The 23,546-nt window shown below is 33.7% G+C and overlaps 1 protein-coding gene across 2 annotated transcripts in view; it reads left to right on the top strand.

The window, feature by feature from the left end:
* LOC128669893 (mucin-2) overlaps positions 1-19,120 on the top strand; it is a 50,217-nt gene extending 31,097 nt beyond the window's left edge. For both annotated transcript variants that reach the window (XM_053745115.2, XM_053745113.1), the window contains exons 2-10: positions 4,228-4,458; positions 12,243-15,129; positions 15,231-15,469; positions 15,569-15,645; positions 15,830-16,202; positions 16,458-16,588; positions 16,674-16,823; positions 17,080-17,237; positions 17,464-19,120. In XM_053745115.2, the coding sequence (XP_053601090.1) occupies positions 4,383-4,458; positions 12,243-15,129; positions 15,231-15,469; positions 15,569-15,645; positions 15,830-16,202; positions 16,458-16,588; positions 16,674-16,823; positions 17,080-17,237; positions 17,464-17,587 (4,215 nt within the window). In that variant the 5' untranslated portion in view covers positions 4,228-4,382 and the 3' untranslated portion in view covers positions 17,588-19,120. The remainder of the gene's footprint in view (positions 1-4,227; positions 4,459-12,242; positions 15,130-15,230; positions 15,470-15,568; positions 15,646-15,829; positions 16,203-16,457; positions 16,589-16,673; positions 16,824-17,079; positions 17,238-17,463) is intronic.
* The last annotated feature ends 4,426 nt before the right edge of the window (positions 19,121-23,546 follow it).

Here is a 23,546-nt window from a genome sequence, read left to right as displayed (position 1 = left end):
GCAAAAAGATCTCAGTTACCGGGAGACACGCAAGAACAGATTCTTGTTTTGTTCAATACACGCCGTAACTAAAGGTTATGTTTTATATACCTAATTAATTAAATTCAAATTCGCAATGTGAACAGTAACAACTTTTAACAAAATTTTCATTTTTTTTTTACTATCGTCATCTTTTATCGTCGTCATTTTTTTTGCTTTTATTGTCGTCACAGAAATTCTTCATTTTCATTTTGACAAAAAAAACATGTTCGTGCAGTAAACCTTTGTTGAAAGTTAATTCTGGTTTCACCATCAAGTTTTGCTTGTCATCATATTGCAATGTCATGGAAACTGAAGCAACTTGGAAAACTCCAACTCTGTAGAACAAGTCGAAATATGTGAAATTTAACTTACAGATTAACTAAAATCGGAATAGGTACATATAAATAAAAGCTTGTAATTTTTTTTGCATCAAATTTCACGTATCCTAAATGAATCGCCGTAGGGTAACTTGGTATGCTATTGACTGTATTGTATTGTATATTGGATAAAGTAAAAATAATAAATTCGTAGAACGAACTCTAGCCGAGTATCGATTCTGTCATTTACATAATTTACGAGACGGTTTTGTCCCTGCTTCCAGGAATAGCTATTTCTAAACAGTAACTCAGGCTTTTCTAAGGTTTTCATAATTATGCCTCAATTAATTCATAACCAACTTATCTAAATGCTGGAAACTTTTCACAATTTAGGATTTTCTTGAAGAATGGATAATTTTAATCATTCTGCCTGGAAAATTTACTTAAAAGAGAGAGGTATATGTCAAGATGTATTTAGCAAAAACCAGAGATGTGGCTACCTTTTTGTGACCTTTTGCCGAGTGTTTTGGCATCTTTTCAGAATGTAAAAACAAGAACGTAAACTTCAATACTACCTATGTTTTACTAAAATATTAACTCTAAATATCTTTACATGTAATAAAATGACAAGTGGGCTATGTCTGAGGAGATATTAAAAAAATATATGAGGGTTCTTTATGCGGCTGATAGAAGCCAAAACATATTTTTTTATAATTTTTGTCTGTCTGTCTGCATGTTTGTTCGCGCATCACGCAAAAACTTCTGAATGGAATTTGATATGGTTTTCTCAGTCGTATACAAATGGTCTAACAATAATTTATTATATTCAGTAGGTAACAATAATGTTCTTTCCCACTCAATCATTATTTTCTCCTGTGTGCAGATTATGTTAATTTTAAGTAAATTTAAAACGACTATTCAGTCCAATTTTCTGTATTCATTCATCACAAACTGACAGTTTTGACTTAAGTTATGCAAATTTAAGTAGGTTAAAGAAGTATAAAATTACAATAAATTCCGCTTTTTATACTGCAATTTCATAATACTTTAGTAGTTCCTGGTCCACATAAAAATGATAGAGTATATTATTATTACATTATAACTACATTATTTATTAAATTGTACTGAAGTCATTTCGCTTTTAACCATAACGGCTAAAGTAACAAACATTTATTTATCCATTTCCATTGAATTTATTGGTCTATTACCTGACTCGAAATGCAAGTCATGACGGTAGCCTTTCATTCATTTTCATTACATCTTTCACTCACAGAGTGATTCTAAATCAAAGAACTTCTTAAGTAGTAACATCGGCCTAGATTTTTGAAATAATTAAAAGTGTCTAAAATTAGTAATTTTAAAATAATCAGTCCATTAGTATATGTACTAATGGACTGTCAATTTAATAAATATGTATTAATCTGAAAAATGTTGGAATCCATTACTATATGTACTAATGGACTGATTATTTTAAAATGGTATGCCAGTGGTTGTATTTGCAACATTAGACCTTAAGGAAAAATACGTTTTACCTCTTCATGCTTTATCTATACATCTAATATTGTTTAAATTTCGCATACATAAGAGAACGAAGTAGTACACAGAGTAGGTGGGGAATCAGTGCTGGCGAAGTCGCGGTCATTTGCTAGTCATTTCAATATAGCAACACTTGGTTGATTTGGGCTTAGGAGGATATACAAATAGGTCGAATATCATATACACGTAGGTATGTGTGATGCTATGCCATTGGGAACGTCACACGTGGTAGTAGCAGCACGGTTTGCAACGTGCAGTGTTTGCTAGAAACTACGCGGCGAGCCGGAACGCGTCGCTTTCACAGACGCCTCCGCCTGACGCACCGTGACGTCACGACACGTTTCACTGCAACCAGCGATGGTTTGTGCCCGGGCAATAACGTATCTGCCCAGTTTACGCATAAGCATTTATGCCCAGTTTGTGCCCGAGCGTAAATCCATCTCTAACTGCAACCAACCGGCCGACATCAAATGCTGACAAATAATTTATTTTTGTCTTCGTAACGATTTCGTTCCACTTTCTTTTTGTGCTATTTTTAATGCCTGAAATAACATTGATAATACATATTTATTAAAATAAATCCGTCCTCAGAATTTAATTGATATACTTTCCTCCAATTTTTGCTTACTTGTCTTGAACCTAACTTGAGTTATATCTGCATCGAAATTGTTATTAATTGTTTGGTATAATAATAGCACGTTTTCAAGATTCACTTGACTAATAGAACCTCAATCGTAAAAATGAATTGCAATTAGGTAAACAACTATTATATTTTAATTAGTAATTTTAGTTCGTTCAGTTCCATTCTATCTTATGTTGAGATATAGGTTTATAATTGCTAATCGTTTTTCTATTCACTTTACCTCCGTCAAACTGCCACGTAAGTCTGTCCCGTGGGAGATGTAACTTTGACTTTTAACCAGCTATCTGTCCAACTCTAGCCTGTTTATGTTAGATCAAGAGAGCCAGTTACACGCTAAAATACCTAATACATTGTAAAGTTGTATTTATTGTACTTACCGACAAAGGAGTATCTATCGATTAAGTAGCAAATTTGAAATCTGACATTACCTTTGTACTCGGTAATTGCCCTGATGCCTGTCAGAATGATAGTAGAGCTCTTATAACATCCGACGTGAATAAGATCAATAATTATGACAAGTCTGGCTATAGACAAATATAAGTTGCTTTAATTCTACAAGTATATCGATGCTAAAACAATATTAACTTAGCTTTATTACTTTGACTGATAAAAAAACCTTACTTTGTTATAACTATTATACCTTACGGCCATGGATACATAAACAGTTTTTGTGCATTAACCTGATTTTTTGCTACATTATTGAATTTGGCGCGTTACAACAGCATTAAGGTTTCGAAAATATTCGTAATTGTTTAGAGTTTAATAAATTATAATATTACAAAAAATAGTTTTTTCATTTTGGTTACAATCCCAGTTGTCAAATAAGAAGATTGAATACTCTTTAACACAAAAATAGGCATTGTTTTACTAAGTTATGCCTCGCCAATTTAAAAAATAAGGTACCTACCATGATTACAACCACTATCCACTATCTTTATTATCTCGTTATAATTTAATCTCTCATGTAAACACGATCACTACCTGCCTTGATTGTTTAGTATTACGATCAGAGGGATCGTACTATAATACTTTACCTTCACGGACTATAATACAGACAGCTGGCATCATTTTCTCAGATCGCAAAGTTTGGAAGCTGTTACATAAACTTTGTATTTCGTGTCAGGATTCTCGAAGCATCGTAGACAACGTCTTATCTTCAACAGCGTCAGGTCCAACATTCATTAGAAACTAATTCTGAAGTTATATAGCGATACCTGTCACCTCTGCTCTCTACTTTGAATATACTATAAACTTAAGTTTAAGTTTCGGGTCAATTGATTCGTTATGGAATTGTCGGTATACGGATGCGGAATAGACGAAACTATTTCCTCATCAAGCTTATTGAGTTTAGGATAGTGTTTCATTTGCTTTGAGCCGGTAATATTTGAGCAGTTGCACTAATCTGTCCTTTCAATTATAGTTTCTGATTACATAGACAATTCTTTTGAGTCTCTATCCCACTTATTCTCAGTGTTCTCGATTTAATTCGTGTCTATGACACCAGAAGCCCAGTGACCGCGTTAAAATAACCTTTAAATTTTGAAGATTCATCTCTTAGACGTCTCGTTGGATATCCACGGGAATTTATTGAGTAGTCCAGAGCGGAAACCACACGCCTTGGTCACTCACTTCCTGACGCAGTCTCCTATTCCTAGTTTACTTATATCACATCACAATTTGAGTACTAATTTGATATATCTTTTGTTACAGATGTGACGTTCCCGCCAAAATGGTTTAGACCTAATCAAAAGGTGTGCCAATTTCGTTGCCAAATATGAGACTCTTTAATAGGACTGATTTATTATAAATAAGACTCGAAATAAAGCCATCGTATCAATGATACGGTGAAAAATCATTTTAAAAAAATGGGACGTCGACGTTGGAAGTTCGTGACAATCACAGCATTCCTCTTCTGCGTTATAAAAGATACGCAATGTCAAGGTAAGCTCCAACCGCTATTATATGTTAATTGATTGAAGCCGTAATAAAGTGCAGGAACCATTTGATTAACGTTACGTAAACGCGTTTTTTGCAAGTGTTGCCATGTGACGCTGGCTGTCTCACAATTTTTTCCATTTAAGTTTAGTGAAAGCATATCGTGTTAACGCGTTAGTAACACATGGCTTGTTAATCTTTTATGTTATTAGATTCAATTTAACCACATACCTAACTATACGGTAAAGATTGTATAAAAATACACACACTTTTTTTTCATAATTATAAATGTAACCTAATTAAAAACTGACCTATTTATTTATATTTTAATTTGAAATCACCTATTTTTTGTTTAGCGGTGAATCCATACTAATATTATAAATATGACAATGTCCTTCACCCAAACGGAGCAATGTGTTTTTTGTGAAGATAGTAGGTAGAGTGGAGGCAGAATTAGGCAACTCCTTGTGATCATAATGCCCACAGTATAAACACTATTAGTAAATTAATTAATTAATCAAGGGACAAACCATACAGATTGAGTTAGCCCCAAAGTAAGTTAGTGACTTAGTTTAGAAGTTGCAAACTCAACACCGTATTTTATAACATATACTAATATAGATAAATCATCCAAAACCCAGATCAATTGGAAAATATCATTTTCCATCTTGGCCTAACCGAAGTTCGAACCCAGGACCCGTGCGATGTAACAGTCCAGCATGATGACCTGCCGACCCAAATGGTACACCTTCCTAAGCCAAAGTATCAAACTTTGGGTGACTTAACACATATAATTATTATTTTTAGTTACAGTTATATATTATTTCTATGATAAGTTATATCATTTTACACACAAATCCTAAGTACTATTATGAATACAAACTTCTAACATATAAATAACACATATCCACCTATACTATAACTATATTGTGTCAGAAATACCAAAGGATCCGTTCGCTAGAATTTATCGATGAATGATACATGTAAACAAAGGCCCTTGTGTACGATATCGGTATATGAGGTAAACTGTCCCATATACAACATTTAACTATGTTTCCAACCTGGGACATTTCTGGACAACCACCTTCTTTTACTGTGTTTAATCTTTATTAAATACAAACAATTCTTAAATAGGACATATTTTTTTACAAAAATTACATTAATTATTCTTATATACCTTTACTGTTATATTACAATATAAAAAAACCATGAATACGGTCAATATGTGTAAACAAATGGGTACTTATGGGAACTTTTCAGGACGTTATCAACGTCATTCAATGATGATTGATATTTTAACATATGAAATTTATAACAGTATTAGAAAAAATCGCAGACAAAATATATGGATTCGCATGGTGATACCCCTTCAAATTACGAGTATATTCCGCTTGCTTAAACATCTATTGAATTAGTCCCTGGGAGGCTGCCCCACTGCCCCAGAATTATATAGAGATATTGCTGATAAATACGTGATTTTCTAAGGGAAGCTTGAATTAATGTTATCATGGTTTGGTAATATTGAAATTAAATACATACTTACACAATGTGTTACACAAAATTTGCAAGAAAGTATGTGCACGCAAAATTTATTTCAAAAACTTAATCTTTTACATTTCAATGCTTTTAAAAGCTATGTAACTAAAATAATAAACTAAAAACCACGTAGAAGCCATATTATGAACAGAGTGGGTGGACATTGTTCGCCCACGATTTGCTATTTATTATTCAAGAGCCCGAGTATCCTGTGATCGCCTTTAAATTCTAGTCTTTGCCTTGGAATCCTATAAATCTCTCTCTTGGCTCGGTGATAACGACGCTTGAAATTTAAAAATAAGTGGAATACTAACCTTAAAAGCTTTTTCTTTATAGCGGAGTAATCGCTAAAATATTTTTGCTTAAAAAGAAACCCATTGCATTACTTTTTGCACTTTAACCTGACAAAGCAAAATGTTTTTGATAATGCTAAAGGGCTAAGCTTTTACTGAAAATCTTTTATTTAAAATTTTATATAAAGGCTTAGGTTGTTTATTTTCAAAGACACTAGCTGATTAAAGATAGTCAGATGTTATTTATGTGATAGGATGAATGACTATATATATTATTGAACGACTGTAATAATGCCATACCGATAAATAATTGATACCCATAACTAGATAATTCATCTTTAAAGATGTAAAAATAAAATATAGTATTATGATTTATCACACATGTGCAATATTTGTACATTTTTTGTACACTTATATATATATTCCAGTCCAGATATATACTGAACAAACTAATTTATCACGTAAAGATACACGATTTCTTAATGTTGCTCTCTAGTCAACTATAAAAGTTTAACCAGAAACAAAGGAAAAGTCGAAGGAAACTCTGGGAAATAACAATTGTTTCTGGAAGCAGCTTAAGGTACGCTGCACCAATCAACTTTAATGTTAACAGAATTTGCGCAGAAAAACGCAAAGTACGCCATTTTTGTATAACATAAGGGACACGCGGTTTAAAATTGACGTCAAATTTGACGGTGCAACTCACCCTTAGTCTTTTAATGTGTGAGTGCTCCGCACAGCAGAGAGATAAATTGAAAACCGGGGCTAGTTAACGACGCCATTTGAGAAATTTTTTAATGTACTGGAAATGTTCTACTGATTGAATCGGCAACTTTAAATGCTCACTCTTCACAAACATAATTCTATTTAAATTTTTTGTTATCAATCTCACAAAATAATACTTGAAGATTAAATTTTGAATATTAAAAAACAAATAATACATAGCGTATTATTTGTTTTTTAATCTTCAAAATATAAAACGTGTATTAGCATATAATAAAACAAGTTCGTTATATTCTCAAAAACTTTTTCACGAATTTTCATGCGGTTTTTACATAGTGTGACCCCTGAGAAAAGTTTATAGATAGGCGAGCGAAGCCGGGAAGCGCCGCTAGTGTGAAATATATAAAATCTTCATGATTTCTAAAACGGAATACATACCTAATGATTTAAAATTTCTCTTTTAATTATTTGTACACATAAAATCCCATAAAAAGGACACAGTGCTGTTTAATGACAGTAAAGTGCTAACTTCAACTTTCAGTATAAGTTTCACTTCACAATTATTGGTAAACTAGCGGCTTGTCCCAGCTTCGTCCAGGTTAAACCATAATATATACCTATTTTCTCCCCTACTAAATCTTTCTCAGGAATCTCACTATCTATTGGTAAAAATACGTCCGGTGGTGGTAAATAATAACGTGGGGTCATTTGGTGAACGGGAATTAGGTGACAGACGCTCGTAAACCCATAGGTATGTAGTGTTCACGTACCGTGGAGGCATGTCTTATTCAAACGTTGGGGGCGTACGTGAGCACCCAAACTAATTAGGGATGAGGAACTTTGTGGCACGATTATACCTATTTCACACGACGTGATATTTTCCACAAAGGTAAACTATATGTAATAATTAGGTAAGGAACCACGGTCTTTTTGAAGTATAAACTTCTTTAGCGGCATTGTGTACTTTTTATGATGGGTAAAAAATGCTCGCGTGACTAGATCGAAAATTTGTAAGACGTCAATAATGCACAACGTTAATATTCAAATGTTCACTTCTGCAGCCACTCAGGGGGTACTACCCATTTTTTTAATAATAAATGCAGCTACTGGTCGTCATTCTATTCCGATTTATATTTAGGTTATGTGATAAACACAACAACATATGTATAATGAACAGTTTTATTTCCGCCTTTTCAATACAGTTCAATCAGGTTTAAGGTCACAATTATGTGCCCTCCCACACTCAGTAAAATAAAACATTTTATACCACCAGAAAAAAAATACGAAATACATATTTTCATTTCGCTCCGCAAATTGTATCTCTTGTAAAAGTCGTGGTCAGGTCACTGATAAATATAGCATGACGTAACGTACCCCAGGGGCCAGCTTACACTTAGTTACAGAATGATTTCCTTTTCAGTGCCCCACGGACCTCAAGTCACTGAGGTTTAACGAAGTGAAAAGATTAATCCGACTCAGAGATAACTTTTCCATAACAGTTGGCAAATATTCTTGAACATTGTAGTAAACAGTTACTACTCAAATAAAGGCAACTTTTGTGTGAATTTTGAGCGTTGATAGATTTTATTTTCGGGTGTTGCAGGCGTCCAATCAGATAGATTTACATTTTTTAAATATATTGGATTTAATAATCAAGTAGGCCGAAATAGCGCACGATAACACATAATCAGATATGTTGACGCGTAAAATCATATAAATTAAATAATAATTTAAAAACAAAAGAAAAACCATCCAAATATTCATGCTAAACGGGGGTTGCCCAAAGAGCTTTAAGCCGCCTGCCATGTCCCGCGCCCGCTCGTAATATCTGCCTAATTACCTGCAATTTAAGACATATGTTACCGTGATACTCGTTAACATATTGTTCTAATAAATACTCTTTTTAAATAAAATAACTTCATTGCGCGCACAAAAGGCTACGTAATTACGTTTGTTATTCTACCGTTTGTATGATATTACAAATTCTGTTTAATTTTCTGAAAATATTCTTTTTGTTAGAAATAATAATACAAAATAGCATTCCTCTTAATTTTTTCGGATTTTCCTAATTATCAGAACAGTTTTATTTGCTATAAAACAAATAAATATTATAAATAAAAGTAAATTTTGTCGTAAACGCCATCGCTTAGCTTACCAATACATGGCTCATTTTGCGTTTTTCTGCGCAGGTTAAAGTCAACTTTAAAGCTGACTGGTGCAACGCACTCTTAGTTACTTTTAGATGAATTGACTATCAACAGGCATTACTTTAGGTTATACGAATGAAACCTACGGCATCATATTATGGGACTAATTCTTATTAAGAAAAACATTGCAAGGATATTGATTGCAATGGAAATTGTATAAATGGGATAATTTTTGTACTGAAAATCAAAAGGGTCGAGACCTCAAAACTAAAAGAGGCACTCGTAATTTGTAATGTAATTTGTAACTTTTACCGTCTCTCAAGTCTAGTTCAGCATAAAAAAATATGGTATGGGTTCACGTATTCAGGCCACAAACTCTGCATACTTTGCGTAAGATCAATAAAAGCGATCAAAAATTGACACCGGGCTATGACGCCGCACGCCCGGGGGAAATACGGCCGCACGAAGTTAATCAGAGAAAAATATTGGAGAAATAAAGTATACAGTCCCTTCTTAATAAACCAGTCCCGATGGGACCGAGAAAAACTCCGAATGTTACGACTAGCTTTATGTGAGGCCATTAATATTATTTACTTGCGGTTCACTTTCTGCCACATTATTTGTCTAAAACAACTTTTTGATGATGCTTATGTGGTTTTGTGTTACGTATTGAGACATTACTCATTATAAGTATAGTATGGTATAAGTCCAGTTTTGTTTCTTAAAATTATTATATATTTATTAGGTATTTAGAATGTTAAACTATAAATCATAATTTTGAAAAATATCTAAAATAATTTTTAATAGGATGTTATACATTGAAGTGAAAAAATTTACTAAACTTATATAGTGCAGTCAAAAGTTTTACATTACACCGTACATTGAAAGTTTGAATTTTTTGAAGTGAAAAGCAGGCCGGCGGCGGCGGCGTTGTGCATTTTTTGTGATGGGTAAAAAATGTTAAACTCTCGTCAGGACACGTGACCTGATCGAAAATTTGTAAGACGTCAAAAATGCACAACATCAATATCCAAGTTTTCACTTCTACCGGCACTCCCGGAGTGCAACCCGTTTTTTTTTTCTTTCACACATTAACGCAATGCCAATAAAGTACGGGCTGTATCTTGCATAATAAAATACTAAATAAAAATATCTGGGCCCTTTAGTTATGAGTGCTCCAATCGATTTCCTATTACGTTCAGCACTTTCACTCAGGCCCTGATGAGGACCGCCTGCCCTTCTTAATTAGGGATATGAACCGCAAGAAAGTAATTTCCTTGAGATTATCTTTCCGAACGATATGGAACCCCAAAGCAGAGACGTAATAATAAACTGGAAAGGTCATAAAAGAAGATTAGCCAAGCGTCTTTGCGCCTCCGTCCGATATATTTTGCTTGAAGATTTAAGTTACTGCATGGCGGAAAATACAGAAGTTTCTTCCTTTCATTTATATTAAAGATATTATATGCAACATGACCTGCCAAAATGAGCCTGTGAACCGAAAGGTCCCAGATTCGAATCCTACTCACGCCGAATGAGTTTGTATATAAATCTTACTTATGTATAGTAATTTTCATCGACCACCAAACTTGCTCTCCCTTCTAATTTCGTTATAAATAAGTACTTATACCGTAACATTTGAATTAAAAACGTTTCGTTTAAAAATATAGCATTAATTTCCTATGCAAAAAAGATACAGATAAAGAACTCTTCACGTTCACGTCTTTATCCCTTACGGATCCTAACTAATATTATAAATGTAAAATTAAGTTCTCGCTCTACCAACCGAACCAATCTTCTTGAAATTTTGCATACATATAGTTTGAAATATGGAGAAGATAAGGAAGGTAGGAAATAAGAACTGTTCGCATGGGAAAGTTACGCGGGCGAAGCCGCAAAAGCTAGTTTTTTATACTAGCAAGCATGCGGCCCTAGCCCTAGCGGTAAGGAGTCGCAGTCTATGGACACTCGCCACATCAGTAGTGGCACAAGCGCATTGCCAACTTTATATCCTTGAGTATTTTACCATAGTAACCTATAGGTAATTACACTGCCTCTCCCACTCACTATTCAAACTAGAACTAAATGTAAAATTAGATGAGAGCATCGAGGTGTGAGTGACCTATGCAGATGACCTTGATACAAAGATCCACCTCTTTTGGTATAATAGGAAAATCTTAGAGTAAATCGAATACTGCATGGCGAGCTTATTGGAAAAGGGGTCATATCAATATATATTATACTTCTCACTTATTATTACGTGTACGGATCAACTACAAGCACAAGTTTTAGCAGTAGTTAATCCGTTCTTGTTATATATAAAAAAAAGAAATAAAATAAAACCGTTTTCAAGCGAAATATAAATTGAATTGCAAACTCATAGCTCCTGATTGACGTAACGCCAACATTTTTGCATAATTTTACAGCACACTTACTGCAACACAATTGCGTATTTTATGCAATATTGTAAAGTACCAAGTACTTGTAAATTTAGAAGTTAACTCATTTATTTTATGATAGTTTGGACTATTTAATAATATTATAATAATGTTGTTTCTTGTACTCACCAAAACAAAATCATAATGAAATCAAAATCAACTTGGGATGATATTATGACCATATAATGATGCCAAAATTTTTCTTGAATCTAGTCTACTAATGCCATAATAATAAATAAATGTATAAAACGTGAATTAAAAATATAGCTAGATAATGAAAAAGCTTAGTAAATCAACAAAAACCTAATGTAATTTTACAACGCGTCTTGGATAAATAATTTCACTTATAGTCTTTTCGAATGTATCTGAGATTTTAGATATCTTGTCTTCGTCCGTGGTAAATAAAAGGTATATTACTCCTAAATATTTATTTAATCTCAGTGTCAATTTCATATCTGTTCAAAAATTTGTAATTCATGTTGCAAACAATGAATCAAAAATCAAAAACAAATAAATTTAAAGTACTAATCTTCTTTCTTTATAATATTAGTATGGATTTATACGATAATCTTGGTTGCAATTTCTTAATTTAAAAAATAAATATGTGTTATCATTATAATAGTTACTTGCATGACATTTTTCTTTTATTTCAGATGAAAACGATTATTTCTACACACCGGTAGAAAGGAATTTTGCTCAAGTTCAACCACCATTATTTTCTAACAATCGTCCAGCAACGTTCTTTGAACAAGACATCAATTTTAGACCACAACCAACACCACAAATTTCACACAATGAAGGGCATGTACGATTCCCTAGTCCTAACTATAATCAAAATCCGTCGCCTTTTCAATTACCCACAGGCAGAAGTCAGTCTGGGTCCCAATACTATGTAAATCAAGCAGACTTTAGTCCTCCGCAAAGACAAAGGTTTCGGCCTTACAGTTTTCAAACTGTACATCCAGCGTCTACAAAAAGACCTGAAGCACCACCAATACATTCGGTTGCATACCAGAATGATCCATCTAAGCAAGAAACATTTTTAGGACAGATAACAATAAATAATCCTGACATTGACTTTTTACAAAATACTAGATTCAAAAATATACCATTTGACAACAATAGCCTTAAAAGTAATGGACAAAGTGGGCATATTTCGCATGATGAAGAAATTGAAAACGATAACCAAGATCTCTATGATCATCACAGAGTTACTACTTATAACCCTAGTCGATTAACAAATAAGCCTAGTTCATCACTAAGAGCCACTCAATTTCCGAACTACGATTCAGAATTAGACGAGAATTTTAGTAGCCCACAGAAAAAAGTATTAGACAGACATAATTACAAAATATCAAAATCAGATCCTGTACAACATCATAGTTCTTCAACAGAATATAAAGCTCTTCTCGATCTGGAACCTCTCCTTGAGGATGACATAAGTGACATTAGTTCGTTTAGAGAATTAATGAAAAACAAACAGGTCTCTTATGATGTCCAAGTTATAAAATCAAACCATTCTGATAATTTAGATGCAGAATCAATCAATGATAACCGACCAGATGCAAGCTCGATGAATTCTGATAATATCTCTAAACCTGCTAAAGAAGAGAAATCGTATATTATAACATCATCTTCTCCAATAACGTCTTATTCTACTACAACTACAACAGAAAAACCTGATGAGAACCATAATGAAAATACAAGCCATGAAGTTGAAGAAGGTGAAGAGTATGAGTACTATGATGAAGTAGATGAAACTGAAATAAAACGTACTACCCAAGCCGCCCCCACTGAAAGTGCAACTGATTTTTATGACGAATATGACTCTGTTGAAGAATTTGAAAAAGATACCGATGAAAAAGTTATAGATGAAACAAAATCAAATACAACGAAGTCATTTGATATATTAGTAATGAAACCAGGTAACTCAATGGTTAAAGATGACAATTTTAAACAGTTTGTCGATACAACTATTATTGATCAAAATGACCAAGTGACTCCCGACACAACACCTAAAAATGAAAAGGAGTTAGAAATAAGTAGTGATGAAGTTAGTTCGGTGGAATCACCATCAATTTTAGGGCAAGAAGTTGTATCTGTAGTAACTACAAAAAGTGTCGTTAATGGTACCATTTCTATACCTGATGTAACTTTTGCACCCAGTACTGCTAAAATATTTGTAGGGACGGAAGATAAATCTTCATCTATTGATGACCAAGATGAAACTATTCCAATAACAACTGAGAATGTTATTGTAGTAGCATCAGTACAGACAAGTCGAAGTGTATCTGGAGCACGTTTCTTACCGTTTGCACCAGTAGGACAAGAGGATAAAAAGCAAATTTTAAGTGAAGAAAACGAAGATGAGAGAGATGAACCAGTAACCAAAGATCCGGGACCAGACATAAGTAGTCTGAACAGCTCTTCATCGACTGAAAATATAAATGATAAACTGGATAGTATACAATCAGAACTATCAAGTGCAGTTCTATCAGGCACTTTGGACAAACAAAATAAAAATATTGAACTTATTACAGAGTCTACTACAGACCAAACTGTAAACACAACAACTACCTCGACAACATCAACGACTACGTCAACAACTACAACAGCTCAACCTAATGTATTTACTCTGAAGAGTACTCAACCAACAACTTCAACAGAAAGATCATCACCTGATCCTCTTCCTGTTTTAATCAAGAAATTTACACCAAGACTCATGACTTCTACAACTCCAAAACCAAAAAAGAAACTTGTTACAGTAATGGACGACCTATCAGGTCTTTTACCACCGGGATATAGACCTAGACAATCCTTCAAAGACAAACGCACGAGTACAACAACTACTACAACAACCACCACTACCACTACTAATGCGCCGACACCAATCGAAGAACCTAATGGCACACAGGGGCGTTCTTCCGGTATAAATACTAAAAACCGAGTTATTGTATTAGACATAAAATCTTTACTTCCAAAAGAATATAAACCCAAGGAAAAGTCTCCAGATGATCTCATTAAAAAATTCCAAAGAGATGATATTAGTAAATTACTTCCTCCTGGTTATAAACTGTCAACTGAACTTCCAGGTATAAAAGAAACTACAAAGTTATTAGATATTTTGAATAAAACAGAGGAAGTAGATATCTCTGCATTCCTTCCAAAAGGTTTCAATTTGAATACCACAGCTTTAACAGAAAAGCCTAAAATTAATTTACCTATAAATATCGTACCCGCTGATATCACAGCATTTTTACCGCCTGGTTTTAAACTAAATGCTACAGAAAGTGAAAGAAAAGAGCCTATTATACCCAACATAAAAATTGCTGATGTATCAAATTTGCTACCACCTGGTTTTAAATTAAATAATACGGAAGAGCCTGTACCTAATTTAACAACCAAAGCTCCAGGAGGATTTAAACTAGTCTTTCCATCTAGACCAGGTGGTAAATCATCTAGAAAAACTACTGCGAAACCGAGTGGAGGCCTTGGCCCAAGTCCTGTTACACCTAAGATTCAAAAAGGCTGGCCCACAAGGTAATTAAGTTAATCAACATTCATATATTTATTAGTAGATTAATTGTTTACTTTATTTCTATTAAGTTAACTTAACTTTTAAATCAAGCTTCCTCTTTTAGAGCATCAACAGAATTCACCGGTTGGCCATCACCTTCTACAACACCTTTCTCTATTGAAAAGTTGCTTGAAGCACAAAGAAACGCTACTGCTACCAGTCCAATGACAGAGTTTAGCACCGAACCAACGACTAGACGTGTAACAACAACGACCACGACTACACCAGCGCCACCTCCTTCGACTACACCTGGTGTATGTAAAAAAGAATGCGATATTGCTGCTACAATTAAAATTGTTGCAGGTAATTCAACAGTAATTCACGTTATCATTTCCATGTTATACATTTAATGATGAGTTCAACAATGTCTCCGAATAATAAACATATAAACTACTTTCACAGGTGTAAAATGGATACCAGAGTTTTTAGATCGTCATACAGAGGAATGGCAAAATTTAGCTAACGAAGTGAAAGATGAGGTAAGAGCTAGTTTATAAGTTTTATTATTTAAACAAAATTATTTTTTGACTCCTGTAAGTTGAACAGTTTAACCATCTTTTGTATACAAATATTATAATTATTATATGGATAAAAAAGTATATGAATGAGATAGTGATGATATATATATATATTATTTATTTATCAATAAATTTTGTATTATAGCTGAATTCGGTTTATTCAAAATCTGACACACTGAAGAAATGGTACAAGAATATACGTATTGATGGCTTCAGTCCAGGTTCTGTATTGGTCGACTACTTCATTGAACTTAATGAAGTTAATGAAAGGATCGATACTATTGATTTAAAGAAAATGTTCCATCGATCTCTTCATGAAGCGAAACCAGGAACCGTAGTGGAAACAATAACTGAAGATTCGGTGGAATCATTTGACCCTGATGCCATGTTAGGAGATCAACCAGAAGAGGATAGAATGAAAAAAAGCAACCAACAGATGACTAAAACTATTGATAAGTCAGCTGGAAAATTGGAAATCGGAAAGTTTGTTATGGATCCAGCGTATACGGAATTTATCGGTAAGGTGTCCATTAATCGCGTGATGATTTTTAGCATTATATTATTATATTGAGAGCTCCTTGATTCGGAAAGCAAGTTTGCCGCTATTGAAACCTACTTTCCCATTAGGCACGAGTGAGTGATCATGCCCAACGGATGGGCCATTGTAGGCTGGTCAGGCCTCAGTAGTGAAGCTAAAGACTATTAGATAATTAATGACGAACTAGTATTATTTGATTTTGAGAGGTTTAATAAATTATTGTGTTAAATTACAGTTTTACCAAAACGTGGAGAGCCGAAGCCAATTGAGCCTGAAGAAGAATCTTTCCTTCCTCAATGGGGTATTGCAGTTATTGTAATAGCACTTGCATCTCTTCTCTTCGTTGTTATTTTCGGAGTCACTGTGGTAGGTTTACCAATTTGATAGTTATAAATATAAAGTGCTATATATACTTATTTTGGAGGAATCAACTTTCATTTATAATTTTTAGCTGGTAAACCGTCAGAAGAATGCCAAGGCAAAAGCACCTATACCTCTTAGTGAGGACATGCTTAGAGAACTAGACAAAAGTCACATGGGAGGCTTTGACGACATGCATCAACTAAAAGAGAGAGAACTCCCTTATCTACCCTCTGGAAAGGTAATTTGACACTAAAGTTGTTGACCAAATAAAGATTAATTACATTAGTTTTTTTTAAGGAAACTCGGAGATTTATGGGACAACGATTTTTTAAAACTGTAGAGTATAGAAGTCTACTTAAGTCACCAAGAACTAGTTACAATAAAGAAATAATTGATTGTTTTTTTTTATTATTCAAATTTCTGTAAAATGAAATGTTTTTGTTTGACACTATAAATTTCAAAAAGGCTAGCCAATATTATCTTTCTAATTACAGCGTATGTCGACTGCTTTCATTGAGCAGCTAGCGTACCCTAACCCTGGGGACTCCTGGAGATCTGAATGGACTCCGCAAATGCAGAAGTACATGCAGCATTACACTCCTGACTCGGGTCGGGGTTCCCAATTATACGGGGCAGCTGGAAACGGATACGGGTAACATGCTAATTTAATGTACTTAGTTAATAAAATTAGAAAAGCTTAAGACATAGTTCTATTACATACAGGTTATATTTAAAGTAATAGTTACCTAAATATTATTTCTTCACTTATTTCAACCTCGTTGCCATGTAGAGGTATCTGTGTAATATCATTTAATTACATCAATGTACTTTGTTTCACGCAGAGTTTCAGCTATACACCATTATAATTAAATTTCCAGGTATGGCGGCGGGTCGCAGCTGTACGGGCAGACTGGCGGTGGCTCGCAGGTGTACGGCTACACGGGGGAGTACCCGCGCTCACACTATAGCCGGCGTCGCTCCGACTACGACAGCAACTTCTAGAACAAATTATTTTTCACCTTAAATTAAACACACTCTTTGACAATATAAATCCTCTCAAACCTCAAGTCAATAGTAATTTAGCGCCATTGATTTCTTGGGTTCCTTCATCATTAACATCGGCAACAGGTTGTGAAATATGTTTATCATCATCGTCATGATAGTAGAAAGTAGTAAATAGCTATCATATATCAGACTTTGTACGTATTTTGTAATGTATGATATCCTTATTTAACAGCTTTTCAGTCCGGCCTAAGGACTTTGTACAGTGCCAACCAAAATATTACGTTGCTTTTCGCATAAATTAAACATCCACATATTGCGATTAAATAAATATAAAAATTATCTGCCAAAATATTATATTAACTATACGACTGATTGTGAGATGTAAATACTATAGATTAAGAACTCACTAATATTTTAAGTCGAAATTATTAGGATAAGTTGTCAATGATTGAACATTCGTGCGACTATCTATATTTTGCTAAGTTTATATACTTAGAGGAATGAAATTCCAATTTGAAGTTACACTTTATTATATTGAAGGAGAATTTGTGGGAGGAAAAAGGGATAATCGCACGCATGTGCCAATCCTCGGGAACGAAGTAAATATTTCTGTAGATATCTCTTCGCATCTGTATTTGCTCAGAACCTGTAGTGGAGCGTCAGCGGCCGTGTGTGAGCGTGAAACGCCTCTTTGTGCCAAATGTTCGTTCGTCATTGCGTGTAAATAAATATTATATGAATCATATTAACTTCGCATAGATGTCAATATTGTTTAGGCTTATAATTGTCTTTGTTGGGCTTCTGTGTTGCTATTGTCTAGGCAATTTTATTAGATCAGAATGAATATCATCATCATATTTATTTCGTAGAGTGATAGAATATTATGCAATTGCTCTTGGGTAGAATAAATGCAGTTTATTTATGAATAATTGAGAATATTATGAAAATGTTGAAAAGCACTGCCACGTCGATGACATTTTATAATAAATCTGACATTAATCCTTGTAATAACTAACTAGAAAATAGCAAATTCATTTGATTGCACTAAGTAGTGGTAGTTCGTACGACTAATGGGAGCTTTACAGGAATTGTGTGTGCGACTACCCACTCAATCTAATGTATATTTGACGGATTCGTGCTATGAATAAAAATAATTTAGAAGGGAACATGATTTATTTACTACGATTCTGATATTAAAATATTTCAAATTAAAATTTACAGTAATCAATTACTAACTTCAAATATACTACAAGTTACTGTAACGAGTTTAAACATTAACCTTTTTCCATTATTCATGTTTTTAATGATCAATAGTTCATTATGATGTCTGTCATAATTGTACATTCCAGGAATAATTGTAGTAATAATTACGTATTTACCTACCAATTAGATTAAGTACATAATAGATGCATGAAAATTTGTGTATATAAATCAATTTTTGTACATGTAGATTTTTAATTTAATTATTGGATTAATTAGTGACAAATTAAATTGTTAAGATCCTGAATATAGACTTAAAATGTGAACAAAGTTGTTTTAATTTCCTTTTTTCAATTGCCTGAAAATCAGTTTTAAACTTTCGCGTTTCATATTAAATTTAAATAAAGCGCAGGTATCTTTTTATATTTCGTACGTTTCGGAACATGTTATAATGAAATGAAACAACTCGGCGGTAGAAGAACATTCTGCCGTGCAGCAGTAGGCCGCTAAATTAGACGTTCGGTGACTACAGATCGTTGTAACACTACCCAAAACGTCGGAAATATAAAAAGGTACGTGTTTCTTATTTATATTTAAAATAAATTAAACCGTTTGTCTTCAGATCACCGTGTTAGAAATATTCCAAGTCCACATTGCCGAACCTATCCTGGCTTATAATTATTCCAACAGGCGTCCATTTTGTTATCTTTGTTTTGCATTCGCAATGAAAGTTCTCGGCTGTTGAGATGAGTTTCTTGGCGCCCGAGGTGACAATTTACTGCCTATTTGATGAGAAAAGGAAAATCTATCGAGTAGGTATTCTGCTTGTAGTGGACGAGAAATTTGTTTTTGAAAAAGCTGGCTCACTTTGATTCTGTTAGGTTCCAAGACGCAAGTCTGAGAAGGGAAGGTTTTAATTTTTGATTTTCTATAATGAGGTTTTTATTATTTGAATCATCTATAGGTATGAAAATATTTTTCTTATAGTGAGGTTTTTTTTAAAGAAACTAAATAGAAAAATTGAAATTATACATCTGGTTTTCAAACGTGATGGCTGCTTTTAACATTCACAACAATGTACACATTCAGTACTTACACAGATAGAAAAATAAATTAACTAGGTAACCACTATTAAGCATATATGGAATTTGTGTCACTATATTAAGTAAAAATAAATTTCTTCATAGAATTTATAATAGTTTTCAATTAAACCTATTATATATGTGTCTAGAAATTATAGTTCAATAAAATGAGATCACACGTGTTATTAAATTATGATGACATAGCTATTTTATTAATTTGAAAAGTTGATGCCAGCTGAAATGACATAATTAGCTGGTCAGCAAACCCACACGAGCTGATTGCCGGCGCCCGATTGCAGCAATTAACTTACGAGTCCAATTCAGTCCAAACGATGGCCTGAATTGTGAATTTCCCATTTGGTGTATACACATCAACTAGCGGCCCGTCCCGGCTTTGCTCGGGTATAACCTTTAATAATGATAACGAATAAATAACCACCTGCGTAGTAAGTTGAGTTACTAATATCCAATATCAGAAACGACCTCGAAGATCTACCAAAGCCGTGTACTTGAAATTTCACCGAAGCTCCTTTTTATATAGCAACTATAAACTTACCTCCCTCCTACACGTAAACACGCCAAACTTTACTTGAGTAAAACACTTTAAATCCCACATTGATTGTGGTTTTACTAAAAACAAGTCATAAATTGTTGCCAAGTTCGGGAACCCTTTGGCTGAACGGTCCGACCGAGCGAACTATATAGTTTTTTTTAATCGACAAAGTTTTACAAAATATAGCTAGTCTGGTAAGTTTGCCACCAATATTAAAGTAACAGAATTTGTTACTCACGAAATTCAAAATACTATTACAAAACAAAGTCCTCTGCCGCGTCTATCTGTCTGTTCGCGATAAACTCAAAAACTAGTCCACCGATTTTCATGCGGTTTTCACCAATAGATAATGTGATTCTTGAGGTAGATAAAACGCTAATTCAAAAATCAACGTCCAATCTCAAGGTTATACAAAATGAAACCAATGAAACTATAAGTACAATTATTTTTATATAAGTACATAATTACATTTTCGTTATCGACTTAATTTTGGAAAGTATAGCAATAATTTTAATGGTATATTATATATATGCTGCAAGCCGCCTTCACCGAAATCGACAAACTGTACATTTACATACTCGTAATAGAAAAATTAACCCAAACATTCGGGTTCGTTTGTTTACGAGAACGAAACGCTCGCTGCGAAAACATATTAGAACATTTATTGGAAAATCGGGAAACCCGTACAAATAAACTGAAGACGTTAACCAAAATAAAACATATTATACCAGCTGTGATGTTCGTATTGCATTAATGGAAAATCTTTAAGGTACTAATCAGTCAATCATTTTGTTTATTTTTAATTTCACATAACAGAGAGTTCAGTTAATTGAGTAGCTACAAGAGAAATGTTAATAATCCATATGATAAGGCAAACTTTTGTGAATTTTCATTTGTGTGTGTTTTTTTTTTCATTTTTATTATACACAATTATTATGTAGTTATCTATAGGTCAATTTACTCGCATTGTTTTTTAAATGACTTTAAATATAAACCATCCCCAAATATTCATGGAACGCTGCTAGTAAAATAATACCCCCATTTATGCAGAAGCTCGAGTTACGAAGTAAACAGGAAAAATGTCTGTTAGGTAACCATAAAACCTTAGGGCAATGCAACCCTTCGTAAAATTACATTGATTTCTTACCTACCTTTAGTCGTATATTTTCCTTATAAAAGAAAATATGTAGCCGGTAAAATGTTATTTATGATAATTATTAAAATAGTATCCTACTAATTTTGAAATCATGTCGGTGAATATTTTGAAAAACGTAATACAACAGTCCACCTTTTAACCTAAGCACTTATCAACCTTTAATATGTTTTCTCCCTAAGGCTTAATAGAGACTAGTGGTCCGCCCCGGCTTCGCGCGGGTAAAACTATAATAAAGACTAGCCTGTGTTACTCGTAAAGGTTTCGTCTACTCTATTCAATAGAAAAACAAAATTACAAATATTTTCTCTTTATATTATTACTATTCGCCCCCGTGGCTTCACACAGGTGCAATATTTTGCATATTACTCGTATAGATAGAGTGATTCAAGAGGAAGATTTACATGTAAATCTTCCTCTTAAATAATTCTATCTATTTCAAACACACACATAATCCGTTGCGTACTTTTAAATATTTAAGAATACATAGCGACAGATAGAGGGAAGCTTTTTTTGTACTATGTTTGTATTATGGGAAATATTGATCAATATAATAATGCTATAATAATAGACAAGTTATGTACATTTTACGGATTCGCAATGGAAATCTGTGAATCGGGGGATCAATCAAATGTTGCTGACGTAAAGCAGTCATTAGCATTGCAAATGGCCACTTGCCCCGACTCCAATTAATAACTCCCGAATTAGACCCACTTGGATTATGTAAACGTACTCCAACAATCGACTTATGGCAGAAAACGGCGAATAGTCCTATGGTGCAATAAGGGGTGTTTATTAAGTAAGTACAAACCTCTTTGCTAAATTAATGATTACTTAGAAGGATGCCTTTCTCTCATGTTCATGTGTTCCCGGTTGCGTTTGGGGTTGTGAAGCCGCGAAGCCCGGTGGCATCATAATAACCTTACCTTTAAAATTTTGAAGATTCGGCTGTGATTTTACAACCGGCCACCTGCCTGACGTCAACCTTCCTTGAGAATTGCTGTTGTTGCCTATCTGCTGTCCAGGCTGTGTGTCCCTTAGGCGCCTCGTACGACATCCACGGGAGATTCTATTCGGAACCACTAGAAGAATACCGATGGTGTGCTTTTTCTAACACTTATCATGGTATATACTCCCGAAGATACCGTACTTAGGTAAGTATGTTTTCTAATATTATTGTGAATTATAAAAATACTTAATTACATAGAATGAAACTCTTGACACTATTAATGGAATAGTTTTCCATTGCCTTCTCCATTTCATACATAAGTTGATTATCAACCAGACTGCAGGTCTCCTCACCATGTTTTCCTTTACCGGAAGCCTGTGGTGGTCGATGAAAACTACATGAGTTAGATCTTTGTGACATCAGAGCCCTGAATAAAACCGGAAACATAAAGAGATTTCAGAGAGGTTGTTGTATTCAAGTAATTTAGATCGTAATTTACATATTTTTCCTAGCGTTGATAACTACTACTATCTAAGCAATTTACATCCAAAGGCATTTAAGTCTACTCTATCGTTTATGATTGCCGATCATGGCCAGCGCCTACCAGCCAGCCACTTCCGAGTGTAGTGGTAGTTTTACGGGCGAAACTTCATCAACAGCCATTATTACTTCACAAAGTGCAGTAAAACAAAGTAAAGCACTAATTAGTCATGGAAATACAAACAAAACTCTTTTATCCTATTTGTTTTTCCTGGATTAAAATTTAAGAAAACTGTGCAAAATATAAATGACGAGACCAGATGAAACCATTTCCTTGTAACGTGTCCTCGTCTAATTACTTCCAAATTTTCAAAAGAAATTATCTAACCCTACTCATTATATCTCAAGTTTTATTGAAAAACTATTTTCTTAAAATTTATGTAAGGTATCTGAAAACAAAATCTACCCTAATTATAATAATAAAGTCTCATTAAATTAAACCCTACATATATCTCTGATACCAAATGTCACGTGTTTAC

The sequence above is a fragment of the Plodia interpunctella genome, chromosome 5 (assembly GCF_027563975.2).
Source record: "Plodia interpunctella isolate USDA-ARS_2022_Savannah chromosome 5, ilPloInte3.2, whole genome shotgun sequence".
NCBI lineage: Eukaryota > Metazoa > Arthropoda > Insecta > Lepidoptera > Pyralidae > Plodia > Plodia interpunctella.
Note: the sequence above shows the minus strand (reverse complement) of the source record. Positions and strands in the feature narration are given on the sequence as shown.